This window comes from Eriocheir sinensis, unplaced genomic scaffold (assembly GCF_024679095.1).
Source record: "Eriocheir sinensis breed Jianghai 21 unplaced genomic scaffold, ASM2467909v1 Scaffold805, whole genome shotgun sequence".
In the NCBI taxonomy this organism is placed as follows: domain Eukaryota; kingdom Metazoa; phylum Arthropoda; class Malacostraca; order Decapoda; family Varunidae; genus Eriocheir; species Eriocheir sinensis.
Window position 1 is genome coordinate 82,912 of NW_026112171.1, and position 24,589 is coordinate 107,500.

General features: G+C 44.0%; 2 protein-coding genes across 3 annotated transcripts in view; one reads left to right on the top strand and one right to left on the bottom strand.

Moving 5' to 3' along the window:
• Positions 1 to 632: 632 nt before the first annotated feature.
• LOC126994490 (cyclin-dependent kinase 20-like) lies at positions 633 to 4,533 on the bottom strand. Its single transcript, XM_050853807.1, has 6 exons — positions 3,921 to 4,533; positions 3,432 to 3,620; positions 2,709 to 2,819; positions 1,980 to 2,105; positions 1,043 to 1,270; positions 633 to 847 (listed from the first exon to the last, which is right to left on the bottom strand). Exons 1-6 carry the CDS (start codon positions 4,104 to 4,106, stop codon positions 677 to 679), a joined length of 1,011 nt encoding a protein of 336 aa, XP_050709764.1. The 5' UTR covers positions 4,107 to 4,533; the 3' UTR covers positions 633 to 676.
• A 1,021-nt stretch (positions 4,534 to 5,554) lies between these two features.
• The window catches only part of LOC126994491 (phospholipid-transporting ATPase VD-like), an 80,879-nt gene continuing 61,844 nt past the window's right edge, over positions 5,555 to 24,589 (top strand). The window contains exons 1-2 of one of the 2 annotated variants that reach the window (XM_050853809.1): positions 5,555 to 5,746; positions 14,836 to 14,985. The gene's annotated coding sequence lies outside the window, so the exon portion shown is untranslated. The remainder of the gene's footprint in view (positions 5,747 to 14,835; positions 14,986 to 24,589) is intronic. The other variant, XM_050853808.1, reaches the window with a different exon arrangement.

Consider the following 24,589-nt stretch of genomic DNA (forward strand, 5'->3'; position numbering starts at 1 on the left):
TTTTAGACACTTAACTATAAAAAAAAGGCACTTATAATTAAACCTTTCAACGGTAACTATAAATAAATGTAGTTATTGGAGTGGAGGAGACAGTTTTGGGATCAGAAATCGGAAAACATAAGAAGCTAAGTACGACAATCTGGTAAAGCAGGGTGTGAGCTAATTCCACAGTCCAACACATTTTCGTAGGATTTGTAGTCATTTTCAGGGGTAGTTGAATGACCCCTGATGTTAGTTTGACCCTTCTTCTGTCCTACGAATCTAAAGAACACTCATGGGAACCCGCTCTCCCCAGGAACTCTTTTTTTTTTTTTTTTAACAGCCATTTTGATGTGCTACCAGCTATGTGTGGTCAGACCTTGGTGCTCATGTCCGTCATATTAACCCTTAAGCCATTACCCCGTGACACAGATTTTCCCAGGTATCTATAGCTTGACCAGGCCGAATGAGAGGATGACTTTCTGGGTGGGATGCTCGCTTAATGCTTCGAGCCTGGTATCGAACCCGTGCCCACTGATTCGTAGATACACATGCAATCCACTGTGCCAGGTACCCATCGTCTATCCTAATGTATATGGCATCTGACATTAATTTCTTAGGTCAAAGACACGTGAATTGATATGGTTGGCAAGTCTTTAATGCCTTTCAGACCCCTCGCCAGCCCCTCCCTCAGCCCTCATATGGCGGGGTCGAGGTGGGCGTGCAGGGCGTGGGCCAGGGCGCTGAGGGGGAAGTTGGTGGTGTACTCCTGAGTTGCGGGCGGCGGCGGCTTCTCCAGGGGCGGCAGGGGCATCTGGGACCTCGGGCAGGGGGCGGGGGGTGTGAAGAAGTATGGGTGCTGCAGCGCCTGGCAGGGGAAGGAAAAGTAAAGGATGAGATGTGTGCTTCTAGACATTGCGTCTTACCTTGTGTTCCATATCTCTGTCTTTTCTTTCATTTTCTTAATCCCACGGTTGTTTATTCTGATTGACTCAATTTACTGCAGTATAGGTCAGCCAGGGCAACAATATCACACCGGCACAGTACGCAGTAATGGCGGCACCTGGGCGGCAGGAATCCTCTTCTCCGACCAGTAAATGAGGAACTTCTTCACCAGGTCGAGGGCGTCCGGCGAGGCCTCGGGCAGCACCTGGCTGAGGGGCACGGGCTGGCACTCCGGGAAGGTGATCTTCCTGTAGTCTGGCAGCTGGGCCAGGCCGGGCCAGGTGGCCTCCGAGGGCGTGCCCAGCACCTGTAGCACCACACACAGCTGGTCGATGTCACTCTCGCCCTGCAATCACAGACAACAGGTACCTAATTACAACGTCTATGGGTGGCCTACCAGTATCGTCGAATTATTTGGCTACTTTGATCCTCGTTTCTTTGTTGTATTTCTATTTTAATTTACAAATAACATGATTCTCACAGTGAGGGTTATTCAGACACATATCTAGGGCTACCACAGCAACCCCCCCAGGAGGGTGGCTAAGGATTTGGGGGCCAACAGGGGAGCTTGACTTCTTGAGGGGCCCACTCCAACATAAAGGTATTTTGAGGTGCCTCCTAGTCCTCTCTTAATATCTTTTTTGTTTGCTTGATTGCTATTAAATATAAATCTTGATATCCATTTTGGGTCCATGCACTCCACTAAGACCCCGAGACTATTTCTGGACATTCCCTATAGTTTTTGTCTTAAGTTTACATCTTAAACCTTGTTTCCGGGAAGATATTTCATGATAGCCATGGTCTGCCGGTGAAAAAAAAAAAACGTTATCTGATAGCAAAAATTTGTTCTCGTCCGATAAGACTGCAATTAATGCATATAACCTACCTCCCACTTCTGAAACCACACATGATATGATCGTGCATGGATGAATAGGAACTCAGGGTAGGGAGAGATCGTTATGTAGGCTACTCTTAGCAGTATTAATATTATTGTCGAGTGAGAGAGAGACGAGGCGAGATACCGGACGAGACGAGACGAGCCAATCAGCACTCACGGGGAAGAGCGGGCAGTTGTTGATCATCTCGGCGAAGATACAGCCCACTGCCCACAGGTCCACGCCCTCCCGGTACTGGCGCGCCCCGTACAGCAGCTCCGGCGCCCTGTACCACCGCGTCGCCACCTGAAGAACACCAAGGCACCTTAACATTAAACCCTCACCGGCGTACTTATCCCGGTGTTACTCTAGTGGGTGAGACTGAAAAACACCACTCACCACCACCACCCACCCATTCAGTTTATATTTAAGTTATTTAGTTGTATAATTGCTTTCTCACATTTCTTTCATTCTTTACAAACCAACATTCCCTTTTGTACTTCATTGGTCGTTCCAGAGCTGCCTAGTTATATGTGCCCCAAACTGCTCTCTCTACTCTCTTGCACTTCTCTCTAATGTAGTGATATACGTTTTCCTCCTCTTCCCTTCCCCTTCGATATTTACTGACGTCGCTCAATCTGCTCGGGTTTGAGGTGGTGAAGCTACCCGGTTTTTCCTCTCTGGGATGGTATTCTCAAACGCTGTCGCCTCACATTAGCAACTTCCAAAGGTAGAAAAGGAGAGTAATAGAGTTTTCTGAAGTTTTCCCTAGGTTCGTGGTGCAGGAACAGGGTCAAACTATCACTAGGGTCATAAGAGTACGCATGTAAATACCCAGAAATCCTATGAAAGCCTTATCAAATATGTGAACTTGACCCCTGTATCTTGCTCTAGTCCTTCCGTGCTTACCTGGTGGGAGTAAAGCCTCTTCCCCTGCCGCGAGAACACCCGACACAGTCCCAGGTCCGCTATCTTGAGCTGCCCCTTCTCACTGATCAGCAGGTTGGCGGGTTTCAGGTCCTGGCAGTAGAAGATGGAAGAAGCGGCGTAGAGGAAGGGTGGAGAGGAGAAGATGGCAAAAGAGGAAGAGAAGTAGAAGATGGGACAAGAGAAAGAGGAGTAGAAGATGGGAGAGGAGGAGGAGAAGCAAATAAAAAAAATGGGAGGAATAGAAAAAGGGAAAAGAGCACAAGGAAGAGAAGGAGAAAGAGGATCAGGAAGAGGAGGAGGAGAAGGAGGAGGATTAGGAGGAGGAGAAAGAGGAAGAGGATTAGGAAGAAGAATAGGATAGTAAAGAGTGTCGGTTGATGACCTACTACTCTTGTTGCAATATAATTTTAGGGGCATTTAAATTCATCAATGGCCTCTTTTGCTACTCGATGTCACACGGGGGCAATCAAATTTAAACCATGATCGAACTCCTGTCTTATATATATTCCTTGTAACTCTTTTATGTTGTATATTTTCCTAAGCACCAATTATAGAGAGGTAGATAGATAGATAATAGAAAGACGAGGAGCACAAACCACACGCGAGATTGATAAGCTAGTTAGTCAGCAAGTGTTCGGCGCTCGGCAAACAGCATATGATCGGAGGTCCATCGCGGCGTTACAGGAATACACGCATACTCACTCTATGCATTATGTTGTGTTTGTGCAGGAAGGCGACGCCCGAGAGCAGCATGGTCATGTAGGTCTTGACGTGGGCGCGAGTGAGGGGCCTCGACGCGTCCCTCAGCATCTCGCCCAGGTCGCCCAGCATCAGTTCGAAGGCCAGCACGAAGCCCGCCCCGTCAGCAAACACCTCCAGCAGCCGCATCACCTGAGAGGGACGAACGGTACGGTGTGTGTTTGTGTCTGTGCCTGACTGTTCCTAGATGTTTGTCTTTTCATGATATTTTCTGCGTGCACGATTCGCTATCTATGTTCTAATTTCTTTTCTTCTTTTGTTGAATGCCGTCTGTCATTCCCTAAACCTCACCTTCTCTTCCTAAATGAAACACGGATTTGAGGCTACTGACGGTAATATGTATTCTATTCCCTTCTACTATCTCTAAACTGTGTGTGTGTGTGTGTGTGTGTGTGTGTGTGTGTGTGTGTGTGTGTGCAGACAGACACGTACATGCTGTGAGTTGATCTGCTGCAGTGCCTTGATCTCCCTGAGCGCCGTGGTGGGCATGCCGTGGTCCAGTCTCCGCAGCGGCACCTTCTTCAGCGCCACCAGCCGCCCCGTCAGGTTGTGTCGGGCCCGCACCACCACCCCGTGCGCGCCCTCACCGATCCGCCCCACCACCGTGTACGCCTCCATCAAGGACTCTTACACAGGTACTATTCGTGCGCCTTGCTTCGGGTATGCCGCACATTCATTGGGTATGCGCACTACAGTGTATTTGGACACGAAAAATCACATTTTCACTATAGGGAAGCAAGTTTTTCGTTTTCTTATCATGATGCTGTACAGCCTAGGCGCTTCACCATATTAAATGTATTGTGTGTTGACATTTCCTTCCCTTTGTCACGAGCTATGTAGGCTTCAATAGTGTTAATGTGTGCTTGTGGCAGAAAGGGTGCGCGTCATGTGGCCGAGGCGGCGTCCTTTGCGTCAATATCACTGGATCACGGCTGCCTTCACCAAACTCACGGCGAAGCTCAGGAATGTAAAGATATTGTGTCCACAGTAGGTCACGTTTTGAGCCCAGAAAACATAACTGTGTATCTCAGCTGGCCGTGTTTGTTTTGCGTTACCATGACAACGAGATCCGGGGGCTACTGACACATTGGATATACACACACACACACACACACACACACACGCACACACGCAGCTCAAGGAGGAAAATTGTTGAGGAAATGAGAGAGAGAGAGAGAGAGAGAGAGAGAGAGAGAGAGAGAGAGAGAGAGAGAGAGAGAGAGAGAGAGAGAGAGAGAGAGAGAGAGAGTTAGAGAGAGAGAGAATTAGAATGAGAGAGAGTGAGAGAGAGAGAAGCTTCAGGTAATAAGGTAACGGAGAAGAGGGCTGAGGTAATGATCCCTTTGCGTGTAATTCACCACGGCTTGATTACGCTCGTGCTCCCCAGCCAGAATCCTCCCCGAAATAAGCTTGGACCTCAGTGACGGATCTTTGGGTGCGGCAATCACCTCCGTCATGCGTGTAAGGCCTGGGAATGAACCAGTGCGGCTGCGTAGACGACACGGCCCGAGTCTGGCAGGATATGCAAGGTAGTGTTACTTCCTGCAAGGCAAATGTGTGTGTGTGTGTGTGTGTGTGTGTGTGTGTGTGTGTGTGTGTGCAGGCAACAAAGCACTCATCATATGAATAGGCACAACATTTGCTTTTAGTGGCGTGTCTGAGACGCTACATTTTTTTCTTATTCATCCTAGAAAAAAAGGCTGCGCAACCCATTTGTTCGATTTGGATCTGCATTAACAAATAAATAACACTAAGGGCAAGAAGGCAAACTTTAACAACTTTTTATAACATGGAATTATTATTTTGAAAAAGAAAGCAAACTCAAAATCCACGGAAAGTGTGTATAAAGGTTTAGAAATATAGTTTAAAAACATGTTGGTTAGATACGGCAGACGAGACCCTTCCAATAAAAAAAATGATAGTGGTAGCTATAGTTTGTGAATATAAGTGGTAGTTTGTGAATATAAGTGTTGGTTTGTGAATGTAAGTGTTAGCTTGTGAATATAAATGATAGTTTGTGAATATAAGTGTTAGTTTGTGAATATAAGTGGTATTTGCGGTAGGCACGGCGAGCGCGCGTCTGCTGTTTTCCAGTGACGTCACCGAGAGCAGCCCCGAGGTTGTTTACGTCAGGCAGTGTCAGTAGAAACTCCGTTGTGATAGGGTGTGTCGCGGCCTCTCCACCTGAAGTGTTGTGTTAACGTGGGTTCGTTCACGGACTACCTCCTTCTCTCCGCGGGTTTTCTTTTCCTCAGCATGTAAGTATCAGGGCGGGGCGCGGGGCATGCTTGGGGGCGAGCGCGGGGCCGTGGCGGGCTGGTGACGTGACAGCCACAGAGTCGAGCCTGTGGCGGGAGACCTACATAGCCTGGCCCTCCATATTGCGTGCCGTACGTGCCCGCCGGCCGCCCCCTCACAGCGCGCAGGCCGCCGGGCACCAGGGCACAGGCGCTCGCGTCTGTATATGGCGGTGCGACCACAGGCGGGGCTCACCAGCTGGAGCGCGGCGGCCTGGCGGGGCTGGCCTGCTGGGTGCTAGCGTCGCCACCAGGGGGGCCGCGGCCACGGCCTCGGGGGGGTGCTCAGGGTAAACATCCTCCACGTACGTTGCCTCCACAGGGCCTCGATGACGGGCCACGCAGCGCCAGTGTTGGGGGCCGGGGCGTTGAGTGTGGCACGGCAGGCTGTGCAGCTTTGTGTGGAGGGCAGTAATGGGGGCCAGTGATGGAGTCTGTCATTGATTTTATAGTTACTTGTGTAAATATGCAGAAAGAGGTTTTCAAAACCCACTTTTTTACGTTCCTGAGCACACATTTTCCACAACATTTTTGGGGTCAGGGGTTATTGACTGTTAGGGTTTGAGGGGTCAAAGGGGCAGAAATGCCCCTGTGGGAAGTTACACATATATCTTTTTGAATGTAACCAATTAATAGACAAGTTGGTAAATTAGCAAAATGTGGTTCTCAAAACTCTGTTTTAGGATATGACATTATCTGTTTCTCATTTTCTGGAACACTTTTTTATGCTTTTTTTGGGGCCAGCCCAGTGGTCATTAACACAGGGTTTGGCAGGTTGAGTGGACAAAGGCTCTTGAAAGAGCAGACTAACTTCAGTATGGGTTTCAGCCCAATACTACCTATACCATAGTTCCTGTTTCACTGGGTCTTCCTGATGCAAACTTCTGTTCACTTTGAAAAACATGACAAATTAATCTAAGGCAGGGGAAGAAATAAACTTCTGTGGCTGGGATTAGAAGTGACCAATTGGATGATAAATCGGGAAACCTGGGGAAGGTAAACTGTGGTAACCTGGATGTTGCATTTGCCCTGTGTCCCGGGTTAATGGGTTCTCACTCACCACAGGTACGAGGGCCAATGATACAGAGATGAGCACTGCAGCCACATGCAGCTGTAGTGTATGATCCCAACTTCTACCTTATAGTTTGAAAATATCAATCATGTTTTCAGCACACGTGGGTGGGAAAGTTTTGTAAACAATTGAAGGACAAGAAAACAAATCGTACAGCCTCAGGCAAAAATATTGACTAAAGAACCAGATTGTGTTTTGTAAATTAAATTGTAACCTTTTATCATTTTATAAATACATCTTCTCATTCTCTTCCTAACTTCTTGATATTACTCCATGCTGTATTATGCATATTTCTTAAACTGGTGTCTAATGTATCTGTTACTTTTTGTAGGTGCTGACAGAAATAGGTCTGTGATCTGTCACTGGGTTGGGAGTCATACTCTGTAGAAGCTTGTTCTTGGTCTTCCCAGTCAGCTTTGCACACCAAAATTACTGTTGTACCTGAATCTTGATGCCGGCCATTCTTTTCCTTTATATTCCTTCATTATGGTCATGCCACATAGTCACATCATCCTTCACCGTCATGTCACTTTGTGTTAAACTTCCTTGCACCACCTGACCAATATCTTACATGAGTGTCCGTATGCTCATTTTCAATGGCTCCACTTGATTTCCAATATGTGTCAAACATGTTTCACTTTTATATCGCAGTAAGTTTGATACCAAGGATACGGTACCTAATTGAGAAGATTTATTGCCTTCACAGTTATCTTTTATTGGTCAGGGCTTTCATTTCTCTAGCTATCCATATTGTCGTGTAGTTTTCAGGCACATGATAACAATACAGCTTGCATAAGTTCATATTACATGGCAAGAATATGATTTTTGGTTTGTGTTTGTATTTCTCCAGTCAAAATGAGGAATGAAGCAATATTTGTTATATCTTGTTCCTAAAACATAAGATCAGATACATATGGTATATTGATCTCAACTGATTTTAGACTGCAGTACAATAGATTCATTCAGAATACAAATACACACTTGTCACCACAACACACCAACACTAACAATTACACTTGATTCACTTCCCTCCTCTGCACACTCAGCTCCCCCATCCCCCCAACAGCTAACACAAATATGCGTGTTATGCACCTGTATAGGTGCCCTGCGCATTGCACATCAAGATCAAGAAGTATTTTTGTAGCTAATGGTAAACAAGTTTACTAAAGTTATTATAATGTTGCAAAGTTTTGCTGTCTGGGTTAGGTTATCTGGATGTTAAAGGAATTCTGGGAAATATATGAAATTTGGAAGCACATTTAATTTTTTTGTCTTAAAATAGGTCATATAGCCTATTTTCACAATGAGCTGATAATGGAAAGTGTGGTGTTTGGTGGTGGTTCTAGTGCAGGTGCTTGTGGAAGCATTACTTTGTTGCAGGTGTTTAGCACTGTTAGTGATAGTACAGGGGCAATGGTACAGGGGTGTGGTGGTTCAGGTGTGGTAGTATTGCTGTGGCACAGGTGTGTGGTGTTAATGATGCTGGTGCTGTTCCTCAAGGTGAGTGTCTGTCACACACACTTGGTCTGATTATATATTATTTGAGCTGTCATAGTTACTTTGTGGAAGAGTAAGATTAGATTCAATGTCCGTTTCTGCATAATCTTTCTCTATCTTTAAGTATACTCATAATTGACACACACACACACACACACACACACACACACACATACATACATACATATATACATCTATACAGAACTACTACTTAATAATTGCATTGATGATAATAATCACCATTATAATAATAATGAAAATATGAAGTGGGAAATATAATGAATTAATGATTATACAGCACTGATATACCTAGCTAATCAGTTTGACTTTCCTGTGATAAGAATAAAAATATGTAATGATTATGAGACAAGAAATTGCAGAATTCCTCTTGGGGAAGTAATTTTTTGCACTAGTGTTTTAAGTGTAAGAAATTGCAGAATTCCTCTTGGGGAAGTAACTTTTTGCACTAGTGTTTTAAGTGTAAGAAATTGCAGAATTCCTCTTGGGGAAGTAATTTTTTGCACTAGTGTTTTAAGTGTAAGAAATTGCAGAATTCCTCTTGGGGAAGTAACTTTTTGCACTAGTGTTTTAAGTGTAAGAAATTGCAGAATTCCTCTTGGGGAAACAATTTTTTGCACTAGTGTTTATAGTGTAAGGTTTGTCAGAGCGGTGGCCAGCTATCGAGGTGCTCATATGTAACCTAGTTTGTCCCGTTTGTGTCTGGTTTATGCCACGAAGATGTATATAAGCACACACACACACACACACACACACACACGAGCAGGTCTCATCTTCACCAGAGGTCTCGTTAGCCTTGAATCGGAATCTCTTCCTCTCATTGTCCTCCATCCGCCCTCGGCAAACATCGGGAAAAAAAAGGGAATACATGCAAGGAATAAGGAAACGATGTATAGAAAAACACCCACTATCTTAATTATACCCTTGGGAGACCATAAAGAGCGTGTAAATGCCACCCAGCACTTTCACACAGTCATTAATGGGTCTTCTCCATATTAAAAGTGCACTGGGAAAGGTTATTTGGTTAGCGCCAGGCTTATACTAAACGTCTCGTGCCTTAGCAGAACACAACGCAGGGTTTTGGGCCGTATTTTAAAACACCATCGCTTCTCACATCAACTATTTCTAAAGGTCAAAGAGGGTATCAGTCGGGTTTTCATGAGTGTTTTTTAAGGTTCATGGCACAGAAGAATGGTCAAACTACCACCGGGGACATAAAACTACCCCTGGAAAGGCCTACAGCTCCTACGAAAGCCATGTCAAATACGTGAACTTGGACGACGAAATGTTTTAAAATACGACCTTTTGTTCGCTTCGTCCCCTAATGTAGAACAAGTGTGATAGCGTGAGGTGACTCCCCTATCTCCTCCATCTGTTGACTTCTCCTTATCGTCATCTTCCTTCACCTCCTGTGTCATTTTCGCATTGGTTTATTCCCCAGTTTTTGTGTTCTGTTCCGTTAATCGTCCCTAGTTCCTCCACTTCCTCCTCTGTTTTATCCTCATGAATTATTTTTCCTACTGCTAATCTTCTGTAATTCCTCCTCCTCCGTCTTCTCTTAATGCGCACTCTTTTCCTCGTTTCCCCAGTTTTCTTGTCTTTTTCCTGTTGCTAAGCTTCTGTAGTTCCTCCTCTGTTATTTCCGCAGTAATAAATTCTTCAGCTATCGTGTCCTTTTCCTACTGCTAATCTTCATACTTCCTTCTCCTCCTCCTCCTCCTGTCATTTCCGCAGTGAACAGTCTCCAGTTATTGTGTCCTTTTCCTGCTGCTGCTCTTCCCTGTTTGTCATCGTATCATCACAAACAAGCACTAAGGCGAGTAAAAAAGCCATATTCTTAAAAGACATTTCGGTGCCCAAACACACGTATTTGGCAAGGCTTTCGTAGGAGCTGTGGTGGGCATTTCCAGGGGTAGCAGCTTCATGATCCTGGTGGTGGTAGTGTGACCTTTCTCCTGTATCATGAACCTGAGAAAAACTCATGAGAACCCGATTAATCTCCGGAAATAGTTGATATGAGAGCATAAATCTGAGCAGAGCAAAACCGACGAGCTGTCATTTCATAAAGAGGCGAAGAAGGTGGCGCCCGCAGCTCTTCTCCCTTGTGGACGTTCCCAGGACTAGGAAAACCTGTGTCCCCCCGAACCGGTCCTGCGGCGAGGGCTTCCCCGGGAGCGTGAGGCAAGCAAGGTCACGGTGAAAGGCGGGGGTTGGTTGGGGGCGGGATGTGACACGTGTGGTAGCCTATCATCACACTATCTTTTTCATGTATAGACTCTGTTGGCTACGTGTTGATATAGCTATTCCTCAGTGGTCATTATATCTATGTGCACTGTGTAAGAGCTTATTGACGTATTGGTAAAGTAGGCTATAGTAATGACAATACCGGTAGTAATAGTAGTAGTAGTAGGCTAGTAGGATGAATGGAGGTTTGACAGTGGTATAGGAATAGTTTTGGAGATAGAGAGTATTATTAGCATTACTATTTTCTTTCCTATTCTTCAGCTTAACCTTATCAGTCATGCGTACATTTTGGTTAGGTTTATCTTTCCTATAATCCCTCCGTTTCACCTTTCCTGTTCATTGTTTATCTCCAGTCTTTTGTTTTCATCTGCTCTCATTTCACACTTCCGCCGGTCTCCAAATCTGCTGTCCCCATTCTTGCTTGTTAGTATTCGTTCGTCGTGTTGCCTCTATCCTGTTCCTCGTGGTTCTTGTTTCTTTGTTTCTTCCTCTCGCCTTCTTTTTTTTTTATTTCTTTACATGATTTGAGTTTATGATTATGTTGAATTTTCCTAGTTTTTATTTTTATTTTTTTATTTTTTTTACATTTCTTTTTATGTTCAGCTTTGTTCGACCATCTTCCTGTGTGTGTGTGTGTGTGTGTGTGTGTGTGTGTGTGCTTTCCAGTCTTGCATCGGGTATTGCTTTCATGATGTTGATATGCTGGGATGGGCAGGTCCCCCCTATATTATGTTGAATTTTCCTAGTTTTTATTTTTCTTTACATTTCCTTTTATGTTCATATTTGTTCGACCATCTTCCTGTGTGTGTGTGTGTGTGTGTGTGTGTGCGTGCTTTCCAGTCTTGCATCGGGTATTGCTTTCATAATGTTGATATTCTGGGATGGGCAGGTCCTCCCTCCCAACTCCCTCCCCTTCCTCCTCCGTCTCTTCTTCCTTCTCCTCCTCCTCTTTCTTTGTCATTTCCGTATTGATTAATTTTCCAGCTGTTGCGTATTTTCCCTATTGCTTATCTTCTTTGTCATTATATTATCATCACAATCATTAATTTATCACCACCTTTTTTTTCTCTTATCATCATTAATATCATCATCATCATCATTATCTTCTTGTTCTTCTTGTTCTTCTCCTCCTCAATTTTCTTCTTCTTTTTCCTTTTCTTTCATATTGTTACATCCCATTCTGCTATAATCAACACCTCCTCCTCCTCCTCCTCCTCCTCCTCCTCTTCCAATGCCGCGTAAAAGGGGGCATCCCGCGGTGTGTACTGTGTTTGCCCAAGACCTTCACCAAAGGTTCGCCAATGTCCGGCCGGTAAACACACACACACACACACACACACACACACACACACAAATATGCCTACGCCAGCATTCGATGGTGAGAGAATGTGTATGTGTGTGTGGGGGGGTCAGAGAGAGAGAGAGAGAGAGAGAGAGAGAGAGAGAGAGAGAGAGAGAGAGAGAGAGATTCGTTCTAATTAAACAGATGAATATAATAATTGTTCTTGTTGCCTGTTTGAGTAAGTAATTTATATACGTTCTTAAGCAATAACACAGTAGTAATGACAAACAGTATAATATAATAGCAAGACATTCGTAGAGACATAGAGATGATGATACATAGATATATAATACATGGATGGTGATACATACGATTGAATGCAGTATCATACGTTTAGTTGCAGAAATAATGAGTGTAATTTGCAAAGACGAGAGAGAGAGAGAGAGAGAGAGAGAGAGAGAGAGAGAGAGAGAGGTGAGGAAACGCACGTCTGCCTCCGTTGCTCGAGGATGGAGGAGGAGGAGGAGAAGTGTTCACGGTCTAGTTCAAGGTAATTGGAAGTGGAGTAAGTTCAGCATTAGTAGTAGAAGTAGTAGTAGTAGTGGTAGTAATAGTAGTAGTAATAGTAGTACGGTAACAGTTTGCAGTCAGGTTGGTCAGTCACATCAAACAATCACCACCACTATCACCACCATCATCACCATCATTATTGTCTAGTTAACGCAATCTGCCTGACCGCTCACTGACACTCCAGGATCTTTACTTTCACGACACTCAGGGTGAAAGGTGCGAGAGGAGGAGGAGGCAAGGGGGGAGGGCGAGGGTCTGTGAGGGGTGGGTAGGTCAGGGGGGTGGGGTGTGTGTGTCGTCATTGTGAAGGTGGGGTGTGTTGAGAGTGGGTGATTGGGGTGGAATGGGGTGTGTTATCGCCTCCTCTCTCATTACTCACCTACTCATCTCTATATCTGTTTATTTTATTTTTTTACAGCACAGAGCAACTCAAGGGCAACACAAAGAAGATGTAAAAAAAGAAAGCCCGCTAACTTGCTCTCATATAGTGATTAGTATAAAGTGACCAAAAGAGAGTTAAATTTGCTATCAGTAAGAACATAAGAACATGAGTATTATTATTACTATCGTTATCTTAAACTTCACTTCTATTTTTTTTTTGTCCTCTTCCTCCTCCTAAGCTTCCCCCTCCAATATACTGTCATTATTTTCAACATCTACAGTATATTGTTTTCCCCTTCTGAAACCTCTTCCTCTAATTATGAGTCTAATACCTGGCAAGCATTCTTTCTTTCGTCTTTCTCCTACGTCATCTTCCTCTTGCTAATCATCATCACATTTTTTCCTATTATGTCTTCCTTCTCAAATATTGCAATCGTCATTTTCTTCTCTATACCTTCCTTTATCATCTTCCTTCTCCTCCTTTCCTTCTTTCCCCTCCTGCCTGAGATCCCACCTAACACTCACTCACCTACCTACCATCCACCAACTCACTAATATATGTCTAATTGCTATTACTATTAACACTACTATACTTTTTCTTCACATCTATTTCATCACATTCTTCATTCTCCTCTCCTTCCCTGAGCTCCTTTTCGTCATATTCTTCATCCTCAATCTTCTCATTTTCTTTCAACCTTCCTCGTCGCTGAGCCACACCCAAACACACACTCACCCACCCACCCACATCTACCTTTACCTTGCTCTCTCTTGACTGGCACCCCGACAACCCCAGCCAGACGACCCTGAGGACAAATGGAAACCTTACTTGCCTCATAAGCACCAATAAGACGCGAGAGGACGAGTGCGCGGGGGTCAAACACAATGACAAGTAAAGGAGGAGGAAGTCTGTCTGTACAATAAGCCGGGAATAGTAAATGTGGGTGTGTTTTAAAGGGATGCACGTTTGGTTCGAGTTGCTGTTATGAATAATACAATAACTGATGATGGTGATTTTATACTACTACTACTACTACTACTACTACTACTACTACTACTACTACTACTACTACTACTACTACTACTACTACTACTACTACTACTACTACTACTACTACTACTACTACTACTTCTACTGCACCTAACGAACTAACTGACTAATTGACTAACCAAACAACCAATTAACCAACCAACCATCTATCTATCTTTCTATGTATGTATCTTTATCTAACTTACTACTACTACTACTACTACTACTACTACTACTACTACTACTACTACTACTACTACTACTACTACTACTACTACTACTACTGCTACTACTACTGCTGCACCTAACGAACTAACTGACTAATTGACTAACCAAACAACCAATTAACCAACCAACCATCTATCTATCTTTCTATGTATGTATCTTTATCTAACTTACTACTACTACTACTTCTTCTAATGATGCTGATAATAATAGTAATGGTCATGCTAGCTATTAATAAGGATGATAACTATTAATGCAAACTGGGTATTTCCTTAAAAAAAAATCCGTTTGCGCCTTTACTGAACTACTGACACCTAGCAGTATTTCTAGTTTTTCTACCAATGCTCAGAATGGGAAGACAACCTTGGTGATTCAGAGGCAGTAGAGCTCGAGCTGCCCTACCTGCATGATTCGACAACATTCATGAAATTAACCCGTCCGCTGCGATTGGCACGTATTTCCCCTTCACTGGTAGCCTGGTAACATACAGTCCCAGGTCTTTCTCTGCCTCTGTGGTGTATAGTGGAGTGTTTCCCATGTGGTACTGGTGTGCTGGATATCCCTTCACTGGTAGCCTGGTAACATACAGTCCCAGGTCTTTCTCTGCCTCTGTGGTGGATAGTGGAGTGTTTCCCATGTGATATTGGTATGCTGGATTTCCCCTCCCAAGGTGCAGGACTTTACAGTTTTCTTCATTGTATTGTAGCAGCCACTTTTTTGTTCCATTCCTGCAGCTTGATGAGGTCTTCTGGAAGGGAATCCGCAGTCAAGGGGTTAAGGAATACACGAATCTGAAGTGTAGACTGAGCTAAACTATTACGCGAAACGATGAGGTTTAGTCGAGCTGTCCTACTTGCAAGATTCGCCAACAGTCATGAAATAAGGTATGACACGAAGCTGAAGTTAACGTACGGAAAGCTAAAGTAAAACGCGAAATGATGAAGTTTGATCTATTTCTTTTTAGGGAAGAACAAATATTAAGAACTGGGGGGTGGGGGGGGTTAAGTACGGGTAATAACACGTTCTGCTTCAGCACTTGTCGCTCCATATATGTTTTAGGTGGACTTCTCATACCTCTATACACACGAAATTAAGGTTATCTCGAGGTGTCAGTGATGCTTTGCCCAGACTCTTCCTAGCTATGCAGGGAACTCCAGTTAAGATTAGGGATAAGGGGTAGAAGGGTCATATCTTTTCTGGGGTAACTGTAACTCACTGAATGTTTTACCCCGAGTTCTCAAACCTTTATGCACACGAAATTAAGGTTATCTCGAGGTGTTAGTGATGCCTGCCCAGACTCTTCCAAGCTATGCAGGGAACTCAGAGGTGGAAGGGTCATAGCTTCTCTGGGGTAACTGTAACTCACTGAATGTTTTACCCCGAGTTCTCAAACCTTTATGCACACGAAATTAAGGTTATCTCGAGGTGTCAGTGATGCCTTGCCCAGACTCTTCCTTCTCGCCATTCAGGGAAGTTAAGATGATAAGGCGTGGAAGGGTCATTGGCCGCTACTGTCAAAAACTCATCGAAATCTTAGTATACATCTATTTAAAGAGGCTATCGCAGAAGTTGGGGTTTCCATTGTTTGTTTCATGGCCCCGACGGTAGTTTTGGAAGGATTCTACGCCATGAAAGGGGAAACCACTCGACAACCCAACGTATCTTTTTTGCTGCCTTTAAAATAGTCGTAACAAGAGCCCGAAGCGTTTGATAATACGGGTCATTGCTCGGTGTTATCAGACGCCTCCATCCCTGACATAAACTATTTCCAGAGGCCTAAAATAAGATCAGTCAGGTTCTAATGAGTGTTCTTTTAGGCACATGGTACAGCAGAAGAGTTAGACTACCAGAAGGATCATAAAACCTGCATAAAACTACTACTACTACTACGTACAACAACTACTACTACTACTACTACTACTACTTCTTCATTTTCTTCTTCTAATGATGCTGATAATAATAATAGTAATGGGCATGATAGCTATTAATAAAACTACCCTTGTAAATGCCCTAAACTCCTATATACGAAAGCCTAGTCAAATATGTGAGCTTGGGCAATTGCATCTATGGGCTTGAAGATCGTCCTCAGTAGTCCCGCCCGCATGTTCCTGGTTCTTGCGTTATATAGATGTTTTGAGTCGCTATAGATTGTTTTTTTTATATATACCAAAACGTAAAAGAACATGTGAAACTGCGAGATGTGGAAAACAAATTCAGTGGTGTGTGTGTGTGCGTGTGTGTGTGTATGTGTGTGTGTGCCTAGTAGGGAGAGACTGCTCGTAGGTCATACTTAGCCACGTGTTTAAATTTAGCTCACAAGTGTCTTGGTCTGTGGAGTCATTCTGAGTGGTTCGCTATCTCCTTCTCCTCCTCCCCTTCACGGACACCTCCTCCTCTTCATCTCACCGCATCCCAGATTTGATAGGTATACTTTACATAGTTATACAAGCTTAAGTGTGTCAGATATAGTGAACAGTAGTTGTGTAGTCATAGAGTTGGCGTAAGTGTGTTTAGTACAGTGGACAGGAGTTGTAAAGTTAGAACTAGGTAATGGTGACAAACGATGAGCTTTAGTACGGTAAGGTATGTTTCTTCAGTTTTTTATTCACATTTACAGCTTAGTGTGTTTGATATAGTGTTAGCGTAAGTATGTTTAGTATAGTGGACAGGAGTTGTAAAGTAAGAAATAGGTTAGGATGACAAAAGATGTATTACTGTAAGCCCGTAAAGTATGTTCGTTAAGTTTTGCACACCTTTACAGTCGTATAGTTTGCGTAAGTATGTTTAGTATAGTGGACAGGAGTTGTACAGTAAGAAATAGGTTAGGATGACAAAAGATGTGTCACTGTTAGCCCGTAAAGTATGTTCGTTAAGTTTTGCACACCTTTACAGTCGTATAGTTAGCGTAAGTATGTTTAGTATAGTGGACAGGAGTTGTAAAGTAAGAAATAGGTTAGGATGACAAACGATGTAGGTGTTACTGTGAGCCCGTAAAGTATGTTCGTTAAGTTTTGCACACCTTTACAGTCGTATAGTTAGCGTAAGTATGTTTAGTATAGTGGACAGGAGTTGTAAAGTAGGAAATAGGTTAGGATGACAAAAGATGTATTACTGTAAGCCCGTAAAGTATATTCGTTAAGTTTTGCACACCTTTACAGTTAGTAGTCATATCAAGGAAGACAAACTTATGTAGTACCGTAAAATATTGAGCTGAAGTACAAAACGAATTACTGCAGAGAGAAAAAAAAAAAGTTATTAATCTTTATGACATAGATTCTAATGCCTCAACTAAGGTACGTTTTCTAGAATATCTTTCCTGGTACGAGTTCCTATATTTAAACAGACCAGCCGAGCTATTTTTCCGTCGGGTGATAGATTTCAGGTACAAGATTGCGGAGAGAGAGAGAGAGAGAGAGAGAGAGAGAGAGAGAGGAAAAAAATAGAATATATCCACGAATATAAACAAGTAAAGGTGGTGTGAACGAGAGAGAGAGAGAGAGAGAGAGAGAGAGAGAGAGAGAGAGAGAGAGGAAAATCCACGAATATAAACAAGTAAAGGTGGTGTGAACGAGAGAGAGAGAGAGAGAGAGAGAGAGAGAGAAGGTTTAGTAATCTTTATGGCATTTATCTTAATACCACAACTACATTTTTCAGATATTCTTTCGTGATACGAGTTCTTTATTTAAACAGATTAGCCGAAGTATTTTACAGTCGGGAGATAGATTTCAGGCACAAGATTGCAGAGAGGAAAAAAAGACTTGGTAATCTTTATGGCATTTATCTTAATACCTCAACTACATTTTTCAGATATTCTCTCATGATACGAGTTCTTTATTTAAACAGATTAGCCGAAGTATTTTACAGTCGGGAGATAGATTTCAAGCACAAGATTGCAGAGAGGAAAAAAAGACTTGGTAATCTTTTTGGCATTTATCTTAATACCACAACTACATTTTTCAGATATTCTTTCCTAATGTGAGTTCTGATTTGAAAAGTGCGTACAGATTGGTTGAATTTTCTTAACACTGGTATAGAGATAGTCAACGTTACCCTCTGGTCTGTCTCTTGAGCCGTACGTCAGATTATTTTAGGCACTTTTCTGATTTAAAAAGTGCGTACAGATTGGCAGATTAGCTGAATTTTCTTAACACTGGTATAGAGATAGTCAACGTTACCCTTTGGCCTGTCGTATTATTATTTATTAACAGTTATGTGGCTTGTTTGGCGTTTTGATTCCATGTTTGGGGCTGAATTATTTAGAAGTAATGGATTCTCACAGTTAAGTCGAGATATTTCAAACCCGTAAAAAGCGATATTAAAAAAAAACTCGGCAAAACTAAATATCTTAACTATCTAACTACGCCTTGAAAAACGCCCCCCCCCCAAAAAAAACAAAAAAAAAAAACAACCACAGTATTGTTAGTAAAGACTTACACGATGTACTCATGTCCATATTTTTAAACGTATCGGTTTCCCACCACGATTCTTTCCCAAGCCTAAGTCGTGTTTCCGTGGGTGATTTTTCCGTGCATGGCGTTTAAGTCGTGTAGAGCTATCACTGGCATTACAAAACAGTCCATGAAACTCCCAGCAACTTCTACGAGAGGGTTTTATAACAGACGGACTGAGGCGTCAATACGTTTTAGAATACTTGCCGTAATCTTCCTCGCCTCACCCCCTCAGAATTCGCCGTTTAACCCGTCCGCTGCGATTGGCACGGATTTGGCTTTCACTGGTAGCCTGGTAACTATACTCCATGTCTTTCTCTGCCTCTGTGGTGGATAGTGGAGTGTTTCCCATGTGGTATTGGTGTGCTGGATATCCCTTCACTGGTAGCCTGGTAACATACACTCCCAGGTCTTTCTCTGCCTCTGTGGTGGATAGTGGAGTGTTTCCCATGTGGTATTGGTGTGCTGGATATCCCTTCACTGGTAGCCTGGTAACATACACTCCCAGGTCTTTCTCTGCCTCTGTGGTGGATAGTGGAGTGTTTCCCATGTGGTATTGGTGTGCTGGATATCCCCTCCCAAGGTGCAGGACTTTACATTTCTCTTCATTGAATTGTAGCAGCCACTCTTTGTTCCATTTCTGTAGCTTGGTTAGGTCTGACTGTAGGAAATCCATAGTCAAGGGGTTGAAAAAAAAATCATGCATTAATCTGTCGGGCGTATCCTCCTCGCTTCACACCCCCAGAGCTTGACGTCACAGCCTCGCCGCCAATGGACACACTGGCGCCTCGGTGTACTGAGTGATAGGCGCGTGGCGTGACACTGAAGGCGGGGACACTGCAGGGGCGGTACCACGCTTGAACCCAAGGACCATATTGTCAAACGCTTACACTCACATTTGACAATTTTCGTAACGGTTTTGAGGATTCCCAGGGGTAGTTTACTGACCCTGGTGGTAGTGTGATCCTTCTGCTGTACCATGAACGTTAAAAACACACATGCAAACCCGATTAATCTCCTTTTTGGCCTTTGGAAATAGATGATATGAGAGGTAGAAGAGTCTGAGAACACCAACCGAAGCGCTATAATTTGTAGGCCAGCTCTTGCTAATACTCAGTGACAGGAAACTTCGAGGATGTGTGACTCTCTTTATCCATATGCATAGTAGGATGATTCAGAAGGTTAGGGTAGGTTATATTCTGCTCTAGCTAATACTCAGTGACAGGAAACTTCGAGGATGTGTGACTCTCTTTAGCCATATGCATAGTAAGGGGATGATTCAGAAGGTTAGGGTAGGTTATATTCTGCTCTTGCTAATACTCAGTGACAGGAGACTTCGAGCATGCGTGACTCTCTTTAGCTATATGCATAGTAAGAGGATGATTCAGAAGGTTAGGGTAGGTTATATTCTGCTCTAGCTAATACTCAATGACTGGAGACTTCGAGCATGTGTGACTCTCTTTAGCCATATGCATAGTAAGAGGATGATTCAGAAGGTTAGGTCAGGTTATATTCTGCTCTAGCTAATACTCTATGACTGGAGACTTCGAGCATGTGTGACTCTCTATAGCCATATGCATAGTAGGAGGATGATTCAGAAGGTTAGGGTAGGTTATATTCTGCTCTAGCTAATCCTCTATGACTGGAGACCTCGTGCATGCGTGACGCGACCCGTAGTGGTAATGTGACGTAAGGTGACGCAGCAAGGATGAGTGGGCGGTGACCGTGTCTGCTGGTGCTGGCTGATGAGTGACCGAGGAGCTGATGTGTGCATGGTGGTAAGGACTCTTGGATTTACACACCCTCCCTCTCCCTCTCTCTCTACTGACCTTGCTAGGGTGTCGCTGGTGTCGTGTAGCAACGGCCCGTAACGTGTAGCAACAGTGCATGCAAATGACGAAAAAATTGAGTCTGACCTAGTTATTAACGCTCATTATTGCCCTATCTCCAGCATCAAGCCGCCTCTATCCACACGCTCAGCCGCATTGACCGTGTATATATACCATCAAAGAGTGAAAAGCAATGTATAACGAGTGTACGCAGTTGATTAACCTGGTATCTGCGGGGATCATGTTTCTTAAAGGTCCCTCTTTTGGGGGTTTATATCATGGCACAAATTTGGCCCGTCGCTGCTACACGGTAAAGCCACAAATTTAGCCCGTCGCTGCTACACGGTAAAGCCACAAATTTGGCCCGTCGCTGCTACACGGTAAAGCCACAAATTTGGGCCGTCGCTGTTACACGGTAAAGCCACAAATTTGGCCCGTCGCTGCTACACGGTAAAGCCACAAATTTAGCCCGTCGCTGCTACACGGTAAAGCCACAAATTTAGCCCGTCGCTGCTACACGGTAAAGCCACAAATTTAGCCCGTCGCTGCTACACGGTAAAGCCACAAATTTGGCCCGTCGCTGCTACACGGTAAAGCCACAAATTTGGCCCGTCGCTGCTACACGGTAAAGCCACAAATTTAGCCCGTCGCCGCTACACGGTAAAGCCACAAATTTAGCCCGTCGCTGCTACACGGTAAAGCCACAAATTTGGCCCGTCGCTGCTACACGGTAAAGCCACAAATTTAGCCCGTCGCTGCTACACGGTAAAGCCACAAATTTAGCCCGTCGCCGCTACACGGTAAAGCCACAAATTTGGCCCGTCGCTGCTGCACGGTAAAGCCACAAATTTAGCCCGTCGCTGCTACCAGGTTAAGGAAAGTTGATTTGCTACAGAATAACGCGAAAGAACGTAAACAGTAAAGTAAGGTTGATTTCTTCCCCACTCTCATGGAAGGAGCTGTTGTATGCACTGTCGTGTTCCCCTCTCGCCGCGTCCTTCCCACCTCCCACGCGTCATTTATTTTAGTTCTTTCCTCTAACTGTCCATCCGTCCTTGTCCCTCCCTGCCCTCCATGCATGCTAGAATACAGTGCGACCCTCCTTGCTGCCCCCCCCCCCCTCCCTCACCTTGTGCATAAAAAAATAGATTTACTGCTGTAGATTTGTATTTGATTCTTTTTGTCCTCGTTAGAATTATGAAGGTTTAGTGTTTCCTTTTATATGCTGGGCTGTTAGTTTTTTTTTTCTCGTCAGGATTTAGATTATGAAAGCTGGTTGGTTTCTTTCATGTACGGAGCGGTTGAATATATTTAAAGTACCTCCTACATGCGAGTATCAGAAATCCTCAGAAACTTAACTGGATCTTTTATTTTTTTTATTATTATTGTTTTTACGTCAGAGGACACGGCTCAAGGGCAACAAAACGAGTACACACACACAAAAAAGCCCGCTACTCGCCGTTCCTATGAAATATCAAAGTAAAGAGTAGCCTAAAGATTGGTCATGTGGCGGGATGATTTATCTCTACATATTTCCTATTATTTAGTCTTTGGTTTGTATCCTTGACGGTAAAACAAATGCTACGGGGAACTGTTAGCGTGGGAGTGGTGGTACCCGTGTTTGGACTTGGGAAAGAAGTATCTAATTAGTCGATGTTTTCCTTATGGACCATTTCACAAAGTCCCTCGCAGGCACGTCTCAAACACTGGCCGTCATCACATCCCAGCCTGAAGTTAATCCCCGCATACCTTAGCTTTTAATTTCTTTACTATTATTATTATTATTATTTATTATTATTATTTTTTTTTTGTGTGTGTGTGTGTGTGTTTGTGTAGGATGGACGGGTGGGTTGGTGGGTTCCTTTTTTTTTTTTTTTTTTTTTTACAGCAAAGGAGACAGCTCAAGGGCACAAAAAAGTAAACATTAATAAAAAAAAAAGCCCGCTACTCGCTGCTCCTAAAAAGAATCCAAAGAGGTGGCCGAAAGATAAGTCAGTTTCGGGAGGAGAGGTGTCCTGATACCCTCCTCTTGAAAGAGTTCAAGTCGTAGGCAGGAGGAAATACAGATGAAGGAAGATTGTTCCAGAGTTTACCAGCGTGAGGGATGAAAGAGTGAAGATGCTGGTTAACTCTTGCATAAGGGGTTTGGACAGTATAGGAATGAGCATGAGTAGAAAGTCGAGTGCAGCGGGGCCGCGGGAGGGGGGGAGGCATGCAGTTAGCAAGTTCAGAAGAGCAGTCAGCGTGGAAATATCGATAGAAGATAGAAAGAGAGGCAACATTGCGGCGGAATTTAAGAGGTAGAAGACTATCAGTATGAGGAGGAGAGCTGATGAGACGAAGAGCCTTTGCCTCCACTCTGTCCAGAAGAGCTGTGTGAGTGGAGCCCCCCCACACATGAGATGCATACTCCATACGAGGGCGGACAAGGCCCCTGTATATGGACAGCAACTGTGCAGGGGAGAAGAACTGGCGGAGACAGTACAGAACGCCCAGCCTCGAGGAAGCTGATTTAGTAAGAGATGAGATATGAAGTTTCAGTTGAGATTTTGAGTTAAGGATAGACCGAGGATGTTTAGTGTTGAGGAAGGTGATAGCTGGGTGTTGTCAAAGAATAGGGATAGTTGTTTGGAAGATTGTGTCAGTGGATGGGTGGAGAAACTGTGTTTTGAGGCGTTGAAGGACACCAGGTTCTTCTTGCCCCAATCGGAAATAATAGTAAGGTCTGAGGCTAAGCGTTCTGCAGCCTCCAGCCTTGAGTCGTTAAGTTCCTGAAGGGTGGGTCTTCTATTAAAAGAAGTTGAATAATGCAGAGTGGAATCATCGGCGTAGGAATGGATAGGACAGTTCGTTTTGGAAAGAAGATCATCAATGAACAACAGAAAAAGTGGGAGATAGGACAGAACCCTGTGGGACACCACTGTTAATAGATTTAGGGAAGAACAGTGACCGTCTACCACGGCAGAAATAGAACGGTCAGAAAGGAAACTGGAGATAAAGGTACAGAAAGAAGGATAGAAACCGTAGGAGGGTAGTTTAGAAAGCAAAGATTTGTGCCAGACCCTATCAAAAGCTTTTGATATGTCAGCGCAATAGCAAAAGTTTCACCGAAACGGCTAAGAGAGGATGACCAAGAGTCAGTTAAGAAGGCTAGAGATCACCAGTAGAACGCCCTTGCGGAACCCATACTGGCGATCAGATAGAAGGTCAGAAGTGGAAGGTGCTTTTGAATCTTACGGTTAAGGATTGATTCAAAAGCTTTAGATAGACAAGAAAGTAAAGCAATAGGACGGTAGTTTGAGGGATTGGAGCGGTCACCCTTCTTAGGTACAGGCTGTGTGAAGGCATACTTCCAGCAAGAAGGAAAGGTAGATGTTGACAGGCAGAGGCGAAAGAGTTTGACCAGGCAGGGTGACAGCACGGAGGCACAGTTTTTAAGGACAATAGGAGGCACTCCATCAGGTCCATAAGCCTTCTGAGGATTGAGGCCAGAGAGGGCATAGAAAACATCATTTGAAGAATCTTTATAACAGGCATAAAGGAGTCAGAGGGGGATGAGTAGGAGGAATATGCCCAGAATCGTCCAGAGTGGAGTTTTAGAAAAAGTTTGAGAGAAGAGTTCAGCCTTAGAGATAGATGAGACGGCAGTGTTGCCGTCAGGACTGAGAGTGGAGGGAAAGATGAAGAAGTGAAGTTGGAGGAGATGTTTTGGCTAGATGCCAGAAGTCACGGAAGAGTTAGAGAAAGCAAGGTTTTGACATTTTCTATTAATGAAAGAATTTTGGTTAGTCGGAGAATAGATTTGGCACGATTTCGGGCAGAAATGTAAAGTTCATAATTAGCATTAGTTTGAAGGCTCTGGCATCTTTTGTGAGCTACCTCTCTATCATTGACAGCACGAGAACAAGCGTGATTAAACCAAGGCTTTTAGCGTGAGGAGTAGAGAAAGAACGAGGAATGTATGCCTCCATTCCAGAGACAATCACCTCTGTGATGCGCTGAGCACACACAGAGGGTCTCTATCCTGGAAGCAATAATCATTCCACGGGAAATCGGAAGAAGTACATCCTCAGGTCGTCCCACCGAGCTGAAGCAAAATGCCAGAAGCATCGCCTCTTCGGTGGGTCCAGAGGATGTACAGGAGCGATAGGACAGGATGCAGAAATAAGATTGTGATCGGAGGAGCCCAACGGAAGAACAGTTTGACAGAA

What these genes read in the sequence shown, in the direction of transcription:
- LOC126994490 (XM_050853807.1), bottom strand. Translation starts at nt 4,106, where the DNA reads ATGGAGGCGTACACGGTGGTGGGGCGGATCGGTGAGGGCGCGCACGGG. An exon ending in AACACAACATAATGCATAGA is followed by an intron (nt 2,820 to 3,431) that starts GTGAGTATGCGT and finishes TTCTACTGCCAG; the next exon opens with GACCTGAAACCCGCCAACCT. An exon ending in ACAACTGCCCGCTCTTCCCC is followed by an intron (nt 1,271 to 1,979) that starts GTGAGTGCTGAT and finishes CTGTGATTGCAG; the next exon opens with GGCGAGAGTGACATCGACCA.